The sequence below is a fragment of the Piliocolobus tephrosceles genome, chromosome 14 (assembly GCF_002776525.5).
Source record: "Piliocolobus tephrosceles isolate RC106 chromosome 14, ASM277652v3, whole genome shotgun sequence".
Lineage (NCBI taxonomy): Eukaryota > Metazoa > Chordata > Mammalia > Primates > Cercopithecidae > Piliocolobus > Piliocolobus tephrosceles.
Genome location: NC_045447.1, coordinates 60,505,136 through 60,519,179, shown reverse-complemented (window position 1 = coordinate 60,519,179; position 14,044 = coordinate 60,505,136). Strand labels below are relative to the sequence as shown.

Sequence of the window (14,044 nt, the reverse complement as noted above, 5' to 3'; positions counted from 1 at the left end):
CTCTTATAATTGTATCCCCCAAAGAAACATAATTATTAACAGTCTGACATATATCCATTGAGATTTTATATGTACACACACACACATATATATATCTACTTAAAAAAAATAGAATCGTTCTATACACGATGCAAACTTTTTTTTTTTTGAGACAAAGTCTTGCTCCGTTGCCCAGGCTGGAGTGCAGTGGGACGATCTTGGCTCACTGCAATCTCTGCCTCCCGGACTGAAAGTGATTCTCCCACTTCACCCCTGCAGGGAGCTGGAACTACAGGTGCATGCCACTGCACCAGACTAATTTATTTTGAATTTTTCTGTAGAGATGGTGGTTTTTGCCATGTTGCCCCAGCCTTGTCAGAAACTCCTGGGCTCAAGCAGTCCACTTGCCTTGGGCTCCCAAAGTGCTAGGATTACAGGCATGAGCCATTGAGCTCGGCCCAAACTTTTTTTTTTTTTTTTTTACCAACCAAATACTTAAATCTGTACTACATAGATCTAGTGCTATAGAGACATCATTCCATACCAATACATACATATAAAATCTTCATTATTTTGTCTAATTAATACTTCATAATATGGATGCTTTATAATTTATTTAACCAACCTCTTTCTGATAATGGGCATTGAGGTTATTTCTAATTTTCCACTTTTGCAAACACTTTATAATGAACACCTAGATTGATTTGAGTTTCTGAATATTTTCATATTCAATTAATAATATATATTGCCAAATCCGGAGAAACTGTACCATTCAGACTGTTTACTGAAGTCTGTAAGAGAGCATCTTTTACCTACACTTTCGCATATACTGGAAACTCTTAAATCCCCATTAACCTGATTGAGAAAAATTATATTTTGTTTTTATTACTATGTCTTTTTAAAAAATTAGTATTTTTGTTGGCCATCTTTCAGATGTAAATTTGTGACGTGTATTTCCCCTTTTAATTTTCTTTGGTCTATTGAGTGTTTCTATTTTTAAAAGTTTATATCGGCCGGATGCGGTGGCTCATGTCTGTAATCCCAGCACTGTGGGAGGCCGAAGTGGGTGGATCACAAGGTCAGGAGATCGAGACCATCCTGGCTAACACGTCTCTACTAAAAATACAAAAAATTAGCTGGGTGTGGTGGCATGTGCCTGTAGTCCCAGCTACTTGGGAGGTTGAGGCAGGAGAATCGCTTGAACCCGGGAGGCAGAGATTGCAGTGAACCAAGATCGCACTACTGCACTCTAGCCTGGGCAACAGAGCGAGACCCCATCTCAAAAAAAAAAAAAAAGTTTAGATCCAGCATCTAGGCTTGGCACATAGTAGACAGTCATTACTATGTGCCACTTATGCATATTTGCAACATTTTCACAAGTGCAGAGAATAATACATTGAGCCCCCATATAGGCAATACCCAGATTCCATACATATCAACATGAGGCCAATCTTGTTCATACCATTCTCACCTGCTTCCCACCCTGACCTGATTAATTTCTTTAGTGTTCTTTGTATGTAAAGGTTTAAACTTTGTCATATGCTACAAATATTCCCTGCCCCCCACCGCAGTTTCCCATTTGTCTTTCAGTATGTTAATATTTTTGTGCCATGGGGTTTCAAACTTTCATGTTGTCACATCTGTTAATCTTTTCTTTAGAGTTTCTGGATTTTGTGTAATTTTTTAAAAAGACCCCCTCCCTACCACCATCAAAATTTATAAAAATATTGTCTTTGGGCTGGGCGCAGTGGCTCACGCCTGTAATCCCAGCACTTTGGGAGGCCAAGGCACGTGGATTACCTGAGGTCAGGAGTTCGAGACCAGCCTGGCCAGTGTGGTGAAACCCCCTCTCTACTAAAAATACAAAAATTAGCTAGCTGGGCCTGGTGACAGGCACCTGTAATCCCAGCTACTTGGGAGGCTGAGGCAGGAGAATTGCTTGAACCTGGGAGGCAGAGGTTGCAGTGAGCCAAGATTGCACTACTGCACTCCAGCCTGGGTGACAGGGCGAGACTTCATCTAAAAAAATAAAATAAAATAAAAAGAAAGGATTACATGTTTTTAAATGGTCTATTGTTTGATAAAGATTAATATTAAATTAAAACTTTTTACAGGTACAGTGAGGATAAATTTTTTTGTTTGTTTGTTTTTGAGACAGAGTCTTCCTCTGTTGCCCAGGCTGGACTGCAGTGGCATGATCTCAGCTCACCGTAAGCTCCGCCGTCCAGGTTCACGCCATTCTCCTGCCTCAGCCTCCCGATTAACTGGGACTACAGGCGCCCACCACCATGCCCGGCTAATTTTTTTAATTATTATTTTTAGTAGAGACGGGGTTTCACCTTGTTAGCCAGGATGGTCTCAATCTCCTGACCTCGTGATCCGCCTGCCTCGGCCTCCAAAAGTACTGGGATTAGAGGTGTGAGCCACCGCGCCCGGCCCCAGTGAGGATAAATTTTTTAAAATTTCCACTAAACTGCAAAAGTGGTTTAATCAACATAAAATTATTCCTGATGAAGGACATAAAATATCTATAACCAGTTGTTAAAGTGAGAAGGTGGGATCTAATCACATGTGCTCAGTTACTTCTATCTTAGCACCTCTGTTGTAAATCCTTGGGCCTCAGTTTTCTTGTTTGAGGCCCAAAGGCATTTATTTGCACACTTGTTCCTATTATCCAGTAGGAATATTTTAGAACATTCTAAAATGGGTCCCAAATTGCTGAAGATTTATCATCCTGCTGTTCCAGGGATTGTTGGTAATCTTCATCCTTTCCTAATTAGAAGAGGCCCTTGGGCTGCAAGTACAGTCAGCAAGGTGGGTGGGTTACACTGGAAGAAGGAGCAGGCTGAACTGCCAGCGGAGTCTTCATGCTCATCAGGTTCTCACTTCTCATCTCCCTCTGCAGGCACATCCTCATCTGTCTTGCCGCCTACCTGGGCTGTGTATGCTTTGCCTACTTTGATGCTGCCTCAGAGATTCCTGAGCAAGGCCCTGTCATCAAGTTCTGGCCCAGTGAGAAATGGGCCTTCATTGGTGTCCCCTACGTGTCCCTTCTGTGTGCCAACAAGAAATCATCAGTCAAGATCACGTGATGGCAAGGTGGTGGCTGGCTTCTCTGCTTATCGCCCCTCATGCAGTGGGCTTCCTTTGCTAGGAAGACAGCCAAGGGATTTCGAAGAGTTGGGATGTGGGCTATCTTTTAAAAAATCTGTTTGCTGAGGCTCTCACTAATATGTCTGTGGACCACCAGGATTCCCCTGTGCAAGGGGAAAAGTTCTATTCCTTTCCCAAAGACGGAAAATGGAGGGCTTAGGGACACTAGCTGCATCTTTCTCAGCATCGCTTCCAGATGCAGTGACTTGTTGGGCTGCGTCCTTAATGGCCATGGCAGAGCAGTCCCTTGGGGGATCCAGCCCTGTACAATGCATCTCATCCTGGAGAAAGCTGGCCTGCTCCAGATCCCACCATTCCCAGGCACCCTTGGAGTGGACTCTACTGATGATAGACAGACCCTCTGACAGACAAGACCCTCTGACTCTCTGATGGAAGATGCCAGAGATTTTCCTTTGGAGTAATTGTCCTTAAACAAAACCAAACAGATGAAACACACAGGACTTGTGGCTAAAAAGGCTACTTTTTCACTTGCATTTCTCAACTAACATGGCATCTGTGAATCCTTTTACTACTACCTCTGTGGAGAGATGGAGAGACTTCAGATAAAGGTGAAGCTAATGAGTAAAACCCTCTCTGCCAAAACCTACACTCCACTGTAGGCCATTCTTGAAGATGAGCACGGTTTTTAAATACTGACATCATTTCTGCTTCCCCCTCCCACCCCAGCTCAGCAGCCTCAAATCCACAGAGAAGAAGAATTATGGCATAAACATTCCCACAGACCCACCATCTTTAAGACTTGACCTCCGTAAGTTTACCAAAGGGCTCCTCACAATTGTGGTGGGGATTCTGGTTCACAATTTGGAGCACACATCAAGTTTTTGGAAACTTTTTCTCATTTGAAGCCTCTAGTATGCTGTACTATTCTGGAAATTACCTTCAAGAATCTCACTTCTTGTTTCTGTTGTGTTTTCTGTGGGCATCATGTTATTCACTCTTGCGGTAGAAGGTGCTTTCTGGGTTTCCCAGAGTATCCAACGGCTCACTTTTCTCAAGTGCTGGCAGTAACTATGCACTCACGGGCTAGTTTGGGCCGCTGATGCAGCAGCGCAGATCTGTTGCCTTCTGAATTTTTCTCACCTAATGTGACATTGGCTTCAATGAATCTTCTCTTCATCGGGCTGAATGAAACATTCGAGAACTGTCTTCAAGGTGCATGGTGGGAATTATCAACCTCAGGGATACTCATTTTAACTCAGGCACGTCCTGCTTTGTAACATTCCATTGTTGGGAGAGGGCAGGACAGGCGTGTTCTTGTGTGGGCAGGAGTCATATCACTGTCCTACATATGTAAGAGTTGGGAGGGTGATGATTTTTGGCACATCCAGGAACTCTTACTCTAGTTAGAATTTGTACAAGAGATCCAAGGTGAAAACCCCAATAGCAACTGAATTTAGAGTTTAAAAATGAATGACTTTATGCTACATCTGTGGTTATCAAATTATATAGCTTGTTCAAGAGCAAAACCCTGTTTGTAGTAAGAAATCTTTGTGGAACCCCAGTGTGTGAAATAAATTGTATTTTATTAACTTAAATTTATTTAAGGTCAAATTTATAGCATTTACTTAATATATGAGGTGGTAAAAATGCAAATTAACAAATTGGTAATTTCCAAGGTAGCAAAATTAGGTGTTGAATGAGTGTGTATGTTGCTTTATTATACTTTTATATATAGAGAGAGTGTGTTTTGTGTTTGAGTCAGGATCTTGCTGTGTCACCCAGGCTGGAGTGCAGTGGTGCAATCATGACTCACTGTGGCCTCTGTCTCCCAGGCTCAAGTGATCCTCCCACCTCAGCCTCCCCAGGAGCTGGGACTACTGGTGCATGCCACCACTCCCAGCTAATTTTTGTATTTTTTCATAGAAATGGGGTTTCACCATTTTGCCCAGGCTGGTCTCGAACTCCTGGGCTCAAGAGATCTGCCCGCCTCAGCCTCCCAAAGTGCTGGGAATAGGCATGAGCCATCACGCCTGGCCTAAAAAATATTTTAAAAATGATATTTGAATTAAATATTCGTGGAACTTCTAATGTACCTCTTTGAGACCTAGGTGGTTGATGGAACAGAACTGCTGTTAAGTCCTTTGGGTTTCAAGTCTAGAATTTTTAAAAGGCAAATATCAGACCATTCTTATTTTAGATTGACTTTATCAGGCATGGGTTCTGGTCTCATCTACTTTATGGTATAAATGCTTCAAGGTATGGGGTTTGTTGTATATTTTAAGCCCAGCTTTTTTTTTTTTAATGTGAGAAGCAGAATGTGTTTCTAGAAATGGTTTAAAGAGATGAGCTGAGAAAGAAACGTCGAATGGAGTATATTTGAGGAGGACAAAGCATTACTTCACTTTTGAACAGAAATCACTCTAGCTTGCCAGCATGGGATGTAAACCAAGAGAGTAGAAATATACCCATCTTATTTTAAGTTGGGTTTATGGCGTCACTCATTTATGTAAAAGCACTACAAACTCTTTAAAGAAAATTGGGAAACTACAGAAAAGTCAAAGAAAAAAAAGGTAACCCATATTTCTATTGCCCAGGTATAATCCTTGTTAATATTTTGATGTAGTCTCCTCTTTTTTCCCCCAATATAGTTGTAAATAAATGATGTCTTTCAGAGATGACATTTATCCTGTAGCTTGAATGGCATATACATGCCAGTTATATATTTTTTCATGAAGTATGGGTTTGGAATACACTAGAGTTAGCTATATGCTTGAATGCTGATCATTGACTTCTGAGACTGACTACTGAGTCTACCTTTTTAATCAAGCCTGACATGAATGGGCCCTAAAAAGTAATGAATGGAATTCTACTTTCTGATGTGCCTCTGCACTTGGCTTGGTGAGTCAGCATAAATAGCTGTTAAATATGTGACTTTACAGATTTTGATATGTTCAGATTGTAAAAAATGAACAGCTTGTTTCATTAATTGATGGGCAGTCAAGAACCTCCCTCCCTCCAGTAGGGCTGACACTTAGGAGTTAGGTCATGGTGGTGGTTACTTGGCATGGCTAATCAGATTTTGTTCCGGTCAGAATTTGCCCAAGATCAAGACCCAGCAGAAACTGGAGTTAGGTTATAAAAGACCATTCATGTTTCTGAGTGATCATTTCAGTCAGTGATTCATGTTTCACAGTGTTTAGTTGTTGATTAGAAAAAGTAATCTTTTCTTCCCTTTATTACATCATTATAAATCAAGTCCTTCTGTGAACACATTTAAGGTGCGTGGAGATGAGATGTCTGAATCCATTTAGGGACGGGCTGTATTTTTGGGGAACTCTCTGCTTGTCCAGTGAAGAGTGCCTAAAACATTAATTATAGATCAAAGATGTTCTGTTGAGGGACAAAGCTTGATGGTCAGCAAACACAAGGCTTTGTAAAAATATGACCACCTCTTCCACTTACTGGATCTCTCAGGTGTGTAAAACCTCTCTCACCAGTTCATCGTGCTTCCATGAACCAGTGCCATGTCGAGTCCCAAGGACTGGGATTTGAGTCTTCCTGGCTCTTTATCCCTTGGGGCGGACATGGAACCATCTCTGAGGGACAGGTGGATGCTGAAGCTCACCTGGTCAGGGCCCCTCTCCTAGCTCCTTTTACGCTGAAATCAATCTGAACACTTTCATAGCCAAGGCTTTGCCTAGGTGCTATTATTCCAGCTGGCCAAAGAGAAGTCTTGGGCCAGATTGGGATTCTCAATGGATTTTTATAGACATAATTCCCTTACAAACTTAACAAAAAATGACCCTTACTTTATAGGACTAATGATTTGAATTGTATCTTTCTCTATATGTTAAACCAGATTTAAGACTATTTTATAACCACAATATGTAATCAGAGCAGTCTAGTATTTTCAGATATATACCTTGTTATATACCTTATGTAGGTGTGCTGTATAAGGGTGGCATGCCCGCTGGCTGTGGTAAAATTTAATCCCCATTGCTTTGGGAGTGATTTAAGGCCTTTTGAAGTGGAGCTTTTGCACTTTATATTTTTTCTGTGAACTATGATAACTATATTTGATATTAAAGCTGTAAGTGGCATTTTCAGCAAATGAATATGTACGTGTGTGTCTATTTCTAAAATGATTTCTGAACTATCTGCGGTGAAAATGTATCTGATGGATTGTAGAGCAAAACACATTGCCTAAATTCATTTGTTAATGAATTGGGTACCACTGTTATTAAAAATACTTAAAATAATTGTAGTTACTTGTTCGTTTCTTCTCAGAGCTGTGAAGTTAATACATGAAAATATTTCCAGCATAAAGTACCTAAGAACAGTTTATTTTTACTAAAACTTCTATAGTCATGTCATATAGATATAAATCTCAAATACACGTCTGGTGCGGTGGCTCACGCCTGTAATCCCAGCACTTTGGGATGCGTAAGTGGGTGGATCGCTTGAGCTCAGGAGTTCAAAACCAGCCTGGGCAACATGGTGAAACCCTGTCTCTACCAAAATCACAAAAATTAGCCAAGTGTGGTGATGCACACCTGTAGTTCCAGCTATGCAGGAGGCTGAGGTGGGAGGATTGCTTGAGCCTAGGAGGCAGAGGTTGCAGTGAGCAGAGATCGCACTACTGTGTTCCAGCCTAGGCCAAGCAGTGAGACCCTCTCTCTCAAAGAAAAAAAAAAAAAAACCGTAAAAGAAGGAAGACTGGTTAAGCATTATCTGTATCATTACAGTGGTGTTTTTAGACTTTTTTTTTTTTTTTTTTCTGGCAGAGGTGAGGGGACAAGGAGTGGCCCCAGAGTTCTTTGGCAATAGAAAAGCTGTAGGAAAATGTCCATGTACAGGTTGAATATCCCTAACCCAAAAATAAAATATCAGAAATTCTCCAAAACCTGGAACTTTTTGAACACCTATATAACAGTCAAAGGGAATGTTCCTTGGAGCATTTCAGATTTCTGATTTTTGGATTAGGGATGCTGTATAATGCAAATATTCCAAAGTCTGATAAGATCTGAAATCCAAGCATTTCTGATTCCAAGCCCTTTGGATAAGGGACATTCAATCAGTATATAATTTTCTGGGGGTTCAGACATCCCTGGTAGCCCATCCAGGTAAAGAGCCTCTGCCCAGCAGGAGACTAAGCAACCTTTCAAATCCTTTTGGTGCTGAAATTGGTTACTCAGTCTTCAGGACTGAACTTTTTTGAGGCTGTGGTCAGGGACAGTGGCTGAAGAAGTTGAGGGCTCTGCTTTTGGGGCACTGGCACGGGTGTGTGTGCCTCTCTCCCCGACAGTCTGAACTATCTGTTTCTCCTCATGGGTGACGTCTTTTTCTGAGTCTGACCGGGAGTTGATGCAGACACCCCTGCTCCCTTTTCCAGATTGCCCTTTGAAGACCAGAGCTCAGGGGCTAGCCTCTCCCACTCTTCTCTTTTAAGGACTTCTCATTGAAAGAGCATTACATTGAAAGACTGTGTTAAAGGACTATACTATAAAGGGCTGGAGTGGGCAGACCCAGGGTTCTGGTAACTTACATCTTAGGGGTCCTCAACAAACTGGGAACTTAGATTTTTTCCTTGCAGACTGTTTCCTGGTTTACAGTTTCACAGTTCTTAAGAAGTATTTGGGTTTGTCCTACCATTCTGTCTACTTTTGTATAGCTGGATTTTTTCATAATAGGAAGTTAAAAGATATGGTATTTGAGCTTTTGTTCTCTACTCTCTACAGAGCGGGTTCTCAGCCTTCTTTCCCACGCCGTTTTAAGAGGGCTGGCAGCCCCTGTCTCCCACTGGAGAACTAATCTTGTCTCAAGTGGCACTCCTGTCTCTTAACTATCTCCAGTCTGGCGACACCTAGTTTACCCGGGAAGTCTCTCTGGGTGTTAACTCACAAAATGGAAGAGATCACCCTCACCTGGGTTTTTGTTTATTTTATGCTTCTCATTAAAACAAAACATTTGATTCAGCTGCTTTGGCAATTGAGCGCAGACACCAAAGTGCTGTTTTTAAGATGTAACAAATAGCGGTAGTTTATTTTTATATTCGGGCTAGTGATAGGGAAGTGGCTGAAGGTAAGGCCAGGAGCGTGAAGTAATGGAAAACGTACAGTGGCACTGATGATATTTGCGAGAGAGGGTTTCCTGTGAACAAAGAAAGCCATTAGCTACCGGGGTGAGAGGGACGGAGACTCTCCTGGAGTAATATTGCCATCTTGTGGCTCTTTGAGGCATTGCTATGTGGCGCAAGCGAAGCCCTTTCCAGTTCCTAATCATCCCAGAGGTCGCCCATTGTCTCAAAACGCCAAGTTATGTAATCTCTTTGTGGGCCCAGGTATGTTTCCCTGGATTTTTCCAAGCATGTTGCTGCCTTCCTTTTCCTCTCCTCTTTTCCCTGAGAAATTCAGTTTTCACCCCCCGCCCCGGGTGTTTTAGAGGTTGTCCAATGTGATAAAGCAAATGCTGTTGGTCCTCGGTATTCGAGGGAATTGGTTCCAGGACCCCCCAACCCGCATACCAAAATCCCAGAGGCTCCAGTCTTATATATAAAATAGCATCGTATTTACATATTACCTCTGCACGTCCTGTTGTGTGCTTTAAATCATCTCTGGATTACTTATAATACCTAATACAATGTATATGCTGTGTAAATAGTTGTTAAACTGCGTTGCTTTTTATTTGTATTATTATTTATTGTTGTGTTATGATTTTTTTACTGTTTCTTTTTCCCTGAATATTTTCGATCCATGTTGAATAGGTGGATGCAGAACCTGAGGTTACAAAGGGGCTGTATGTAAAACCAATTTAAGGTAGATGTGATTTAGAGAAAGTTTTGGTTTTTTGTTTGTTTATTAGATATGGGGTCTTGCTATGTTGCCCAGGCTGGAATGTAGAGTCTATTTACAGGCACCATAATGGCACACTACAGCATTGACCTCCTGGCCTCAAGCGATCCTCCTGCCTCAGCCTCCTTAGTAGCTGGGACAAAAGGCACTAGCCACCGGCCAGTCTGGAGCAAGTTTTTAATCCACTGGAGTGAAATTTAACTTTTGGGATTAATAGCTCAATTTACACAAGTCAAATGTAATTATAACTCAAATCTTTTAAAAGATGAATCTAGTTCAAATCAACACTTAGCAAGTGTCTGTTTGGTATTAACTATTATGCTGCCTGCAGAGGGTTATAGGGATGGATGCAGCAGCTCAGATCTGGGGAGGGGAGAAGAAGGCCCCTGACTCTGCCGAATCCCCGTAGTAGAGAGGAATCAACAGTGTTGGGGAGGCAGGAAGGAGACGGTGGTTGAGTTTTCACCAGGGAGGAGCTGGGACTTGAGAATTGTAAGCTTTAACTGATAAACCACGAGCCACATATAATATGGAATTTCAGTCTGGTGAAAGAATTGGTAGACTCCTTAGGAATTTTCTTACAAGCAAACCTTATTTGACAGCCCATCATATAAGTTATCTTTGACGTAAGTGGTCTCATTTACTCCTCTCAGCTACTTTGCGAGGCTGGCATTACCATTATTCCTGTTTTGGATATGATACAGCTGAGGCTTGGAAATGTAGTTTGACCACTGCTATTGCAAGGATGGGAACCCAGGACTTTTGACTCTCAGGTTTAATTCTCTTTCCACAAAGGATTTTTTTTTTTTTTTTTTTTTTTGAGACGGAGTCTTGCTCTGTCGCCCAGGCTAGAGTGCAGTGGCCGGATCTCAGCTCACTGCAAGCTCCGCCTCCCAGGTTCACGCCATTCTCCTGGCTCAGCCTACCGAGTAGCTGGGACTACAGGCGCCCGCCACCTTGCCCGGCTAGTTTTTTTTCGTATTTTTTAGTAGAGACGGAGTTTCACTGTGTTTGCCAGGATGGTCTCAATCTTCTGACCTCGTGATCCACCCGTCTCGGCCTCCCAAAGTGCTGGGATTATAGGCTTGAGCCACCGCGCCCGGCCTTCCACAAAGGATTTAATGCAAATGAGTTAAAGGTTTTCATGTAGGTGGGCATCAAATTGGAATTATCCGTTTCAAAAGTGTCCTATTAGTACAAATAATGGGATAAAATACAGTTGGCCTTTCATATGCACGGGTTGTATATCTGTGAATTCAACCAGCCTTAGATAAAAACACTTAAAAAATTCAGTACTGAATATGTAGAAAGTATTTATTTTACAGTTTTTAATTGTGCCTTTATTCCATTTAGTTCATTAAAAATGTACTTGTTTTAAAGATCCTACAAACTAACATGGGCTATAAGTCACCCCTCAGCATGCTATTTATTTTTTTAAAAAGCAGGATTTCTTATAGGAATCTTACTGATCACACAGTAGTTACAATAATGTCAGATACGATGTATACAGTCTAAACGAGACAGGCTGGTTAAGAATTTACATGATGTAAACATATACATATTAAAAGTTAGCCAAGTGGACAGACGCGTGCAATGGGGAGAGCAGGTGATAGAAACTCCTTTAATGATCAGTACAGGGCTCAGATGCAAGGAATCTGGATTTCCCCTGTTACAGTAAATAGCTTTCACTAACGTATACAGGTATTCCATACACATCTAAACACACGAGGGTAAGTTGTGACCTGCTACACGTACAGTCTAAAGTGATGTAACTGTGATCTTCCTGTGATACTCCCAAGAAAACTGTAAATAGTGAACCCCATGCAGGTAGTGGGAAGCACGGGTCTTTTATCATAGGTTGAACCTGAAGAGGTTTAACTCTTGACATTAGTATTTGTAAAGAGTGCATGGCTCCTTGTTCTGTTTTCTCCACAGCTGACATGCATTCAGCGCAGGGGAATTCTGATGGCTGTTTGACCTAATAGTGATAACTGAACTACTGTTAAAAATGTGGGAACCTTTTTGATAATATTGAGTCACACATTTAACATTAAAAAAACAAAAACAAAAACATGGATCATCCATAGCTTTAAGCCAAAAGGTAGAAGGGAGTGTGTCTGAATTTTAATGCTTTTAGTTATACTATTCTGTGGTTTCTACCACTGTCCTAAAGAATGACACTGGTACACTGCTTCTTTCCACACCAACACAGGCACTAGTTTGAACTCAGACAAAAACCTGAAACAGAAGAAGTGCCACCCTTCCTCCGGTGGCCCAAATTATAAATTATTCAAGTTTCCTTTTGAATGGTGTCTTTATGTGTGTAACTATCTAGAGAACAAACCAAATAAGAAATGTCTACCCCTGCAAGAGTGTGGACTTTGGGTATAGTTCTGTTAGGAGTCAGGAACCTCAAGCAGCGTTTACAGTCAGGGCTGTTTTCTTACACACACCCCATTTACCCTGCGTTTGTGCCAACTATTACGGCAAATGCATTTTGCAGGGATTATGCTTCACAACTCAGGCCTACAGATCCTCTTAGGGAGATCTCTCCAGCTAAGTAGAAAACTACCCGAAAAGGCGGCGGGTTCTGTGAACCTGAAGAGAAGACTCAGGGTCTCTCTGAAAGCCTTTAAATTACTGCTGGAATTGCAAGTTCCTATTAGTGAGAAAAGAGCATTAAAATAACTTGAAAGTCTATTTTATTGGCAACTTAGAACGCAAAGTATTTTATTTTTAAACAAACAAGCTAGCCTACATTAAATAATATAGTTTCCAAGTGAGCTCAGTTTTTCAAACACAACTTCTAACACTCCTAGGTGGGAACAGAACTGTTTGATGATCTGTGATTAGATGAACCGATCGATCTCAGTTGGCAACATCCCTTTTTTTTTGCCTTGGTAAGTGTTTAAAAAAATTCTAGAATAGACGCGTTTTTATAGTTTTACACTGACAATTTCATCCCAAACGTCTCCTGGGAGACATAGACCATGTACAGAAATCTATCTTCATCCTTCTCACTCTCATACACTCTGAGACCATGAAGACGCTCACCACGCTATGTCCGCTCACCACCAGGAGGAGGGTTGATTAGCACTGAGCTGTAAGCGCCTTCTAATTATTTATCTTGATGAGCTCACTCTCGTTGACGTCTGGAACGTCAGGTACAAGGAACTTCGTTTTATGCAGGACAGGAAGCTGCTTCTCACCCTTGTATCGTTCTGTTATCACCGGGATTTTGGCTGGATGCTGCTCTCGAATAAGTCGGACATCTACCCTTTGTTCGAAGGTGCGGCGCTGCCTGAAGGTCTCCTCCCACGGCATGGTGCAGGAATCTGGGCGGCGGCGGCGACGACAGGTGAGGGTCCCGGCGGCTTCTGGGGGCGGCGGCGGTGGAAAGTACTTTTTCTTGTCATTCTGTAAGCAATACAATATAACATCTATGTATGTAGCCTTTACGTTGTAATAGTTATTACAACTAATGTAGAGATGATTTAAAGTATAGGGAAGGGCTGGGAGCGGTGGCTGGCTCCTGTAATCCCAGCACTTTGGAAGGCTGAGGTGGGCGAACTACTTGAGGTCAAGAGTTGGAGACCAGCTTGGCCAACACGGTGAAACCCCGTCTCTACTAAAAATACAAAACTTAGCCTGGCGTGGTGGTGCACGCCTGTAGTTCCAGCTACTAGGGAGGCTGAGGCAGGATAATTGAACCCAGAAGGTGGAGGTTGCAGTGAACTGAGATCATGCCACTGTACTCTAGCCTGGGTGACAGAGCAAGGCTCTGTCTCAGAAAAAAAAAAAAAAAAAAAAGGAGGAGAATGTCATAGGTTTTATACAAGTACTGAATGATTTTATATCCTGGACTTGAGCATCCTCAGATTTTTGTAACCGGCAGCTAGTAATCAAAACAATCTACTGCTTAACAGTCCCGTGGCCATAGTGAGGAGCCACAAGCTATCTCTCTTTGCTCAGTGACAGGTCTGCAAGTCTCATTATTTCCTGGCCATCTCTATTGGATGCCCATAGACACCTCACATTTGCCTGTACTTATACCTCTCTTAAATCTGGTGTCACTTTCCATTCAGTTGGCAGAGGCAGTC

The 14,044-nt window shown here is 42.0% G+C and overlaps 1 protein-coding gene and 1 pseudogene across 1 annotated transcript in view; one reads left to right on the top strand and one right to left on the bottom strand.

Annotated features, from left to right (window-relative positions):
• The window catches only part of ACER2 (alkaline ceramidase 2), a 39,270-nt gene extending 34,570 nt beyond the window's left edge, over nt 1-4,700 (top strand). The window contains exon 6 of the mRNA XM_023190031.2: nt 2,885-4,700. Coding sequence (XP_023045799.1) covers nt 2,885-3,071 — 187 coding nt within the window. The 3' untranslated portion in view covers nt 3,072-4,700. The remainder of the gene's footprint in view (nt 1-2,884) is intronic.
• Nucleotides 4,701-12,888: 8,188 nt separating this feature from the next.
• LOC111524734 lies at nt 12,889-13,268 on the bottom strand (annotated as a pseudogene).
• Between the last annotated feature and the right edge of the window lie 776 nt (nt 13,269-14,044).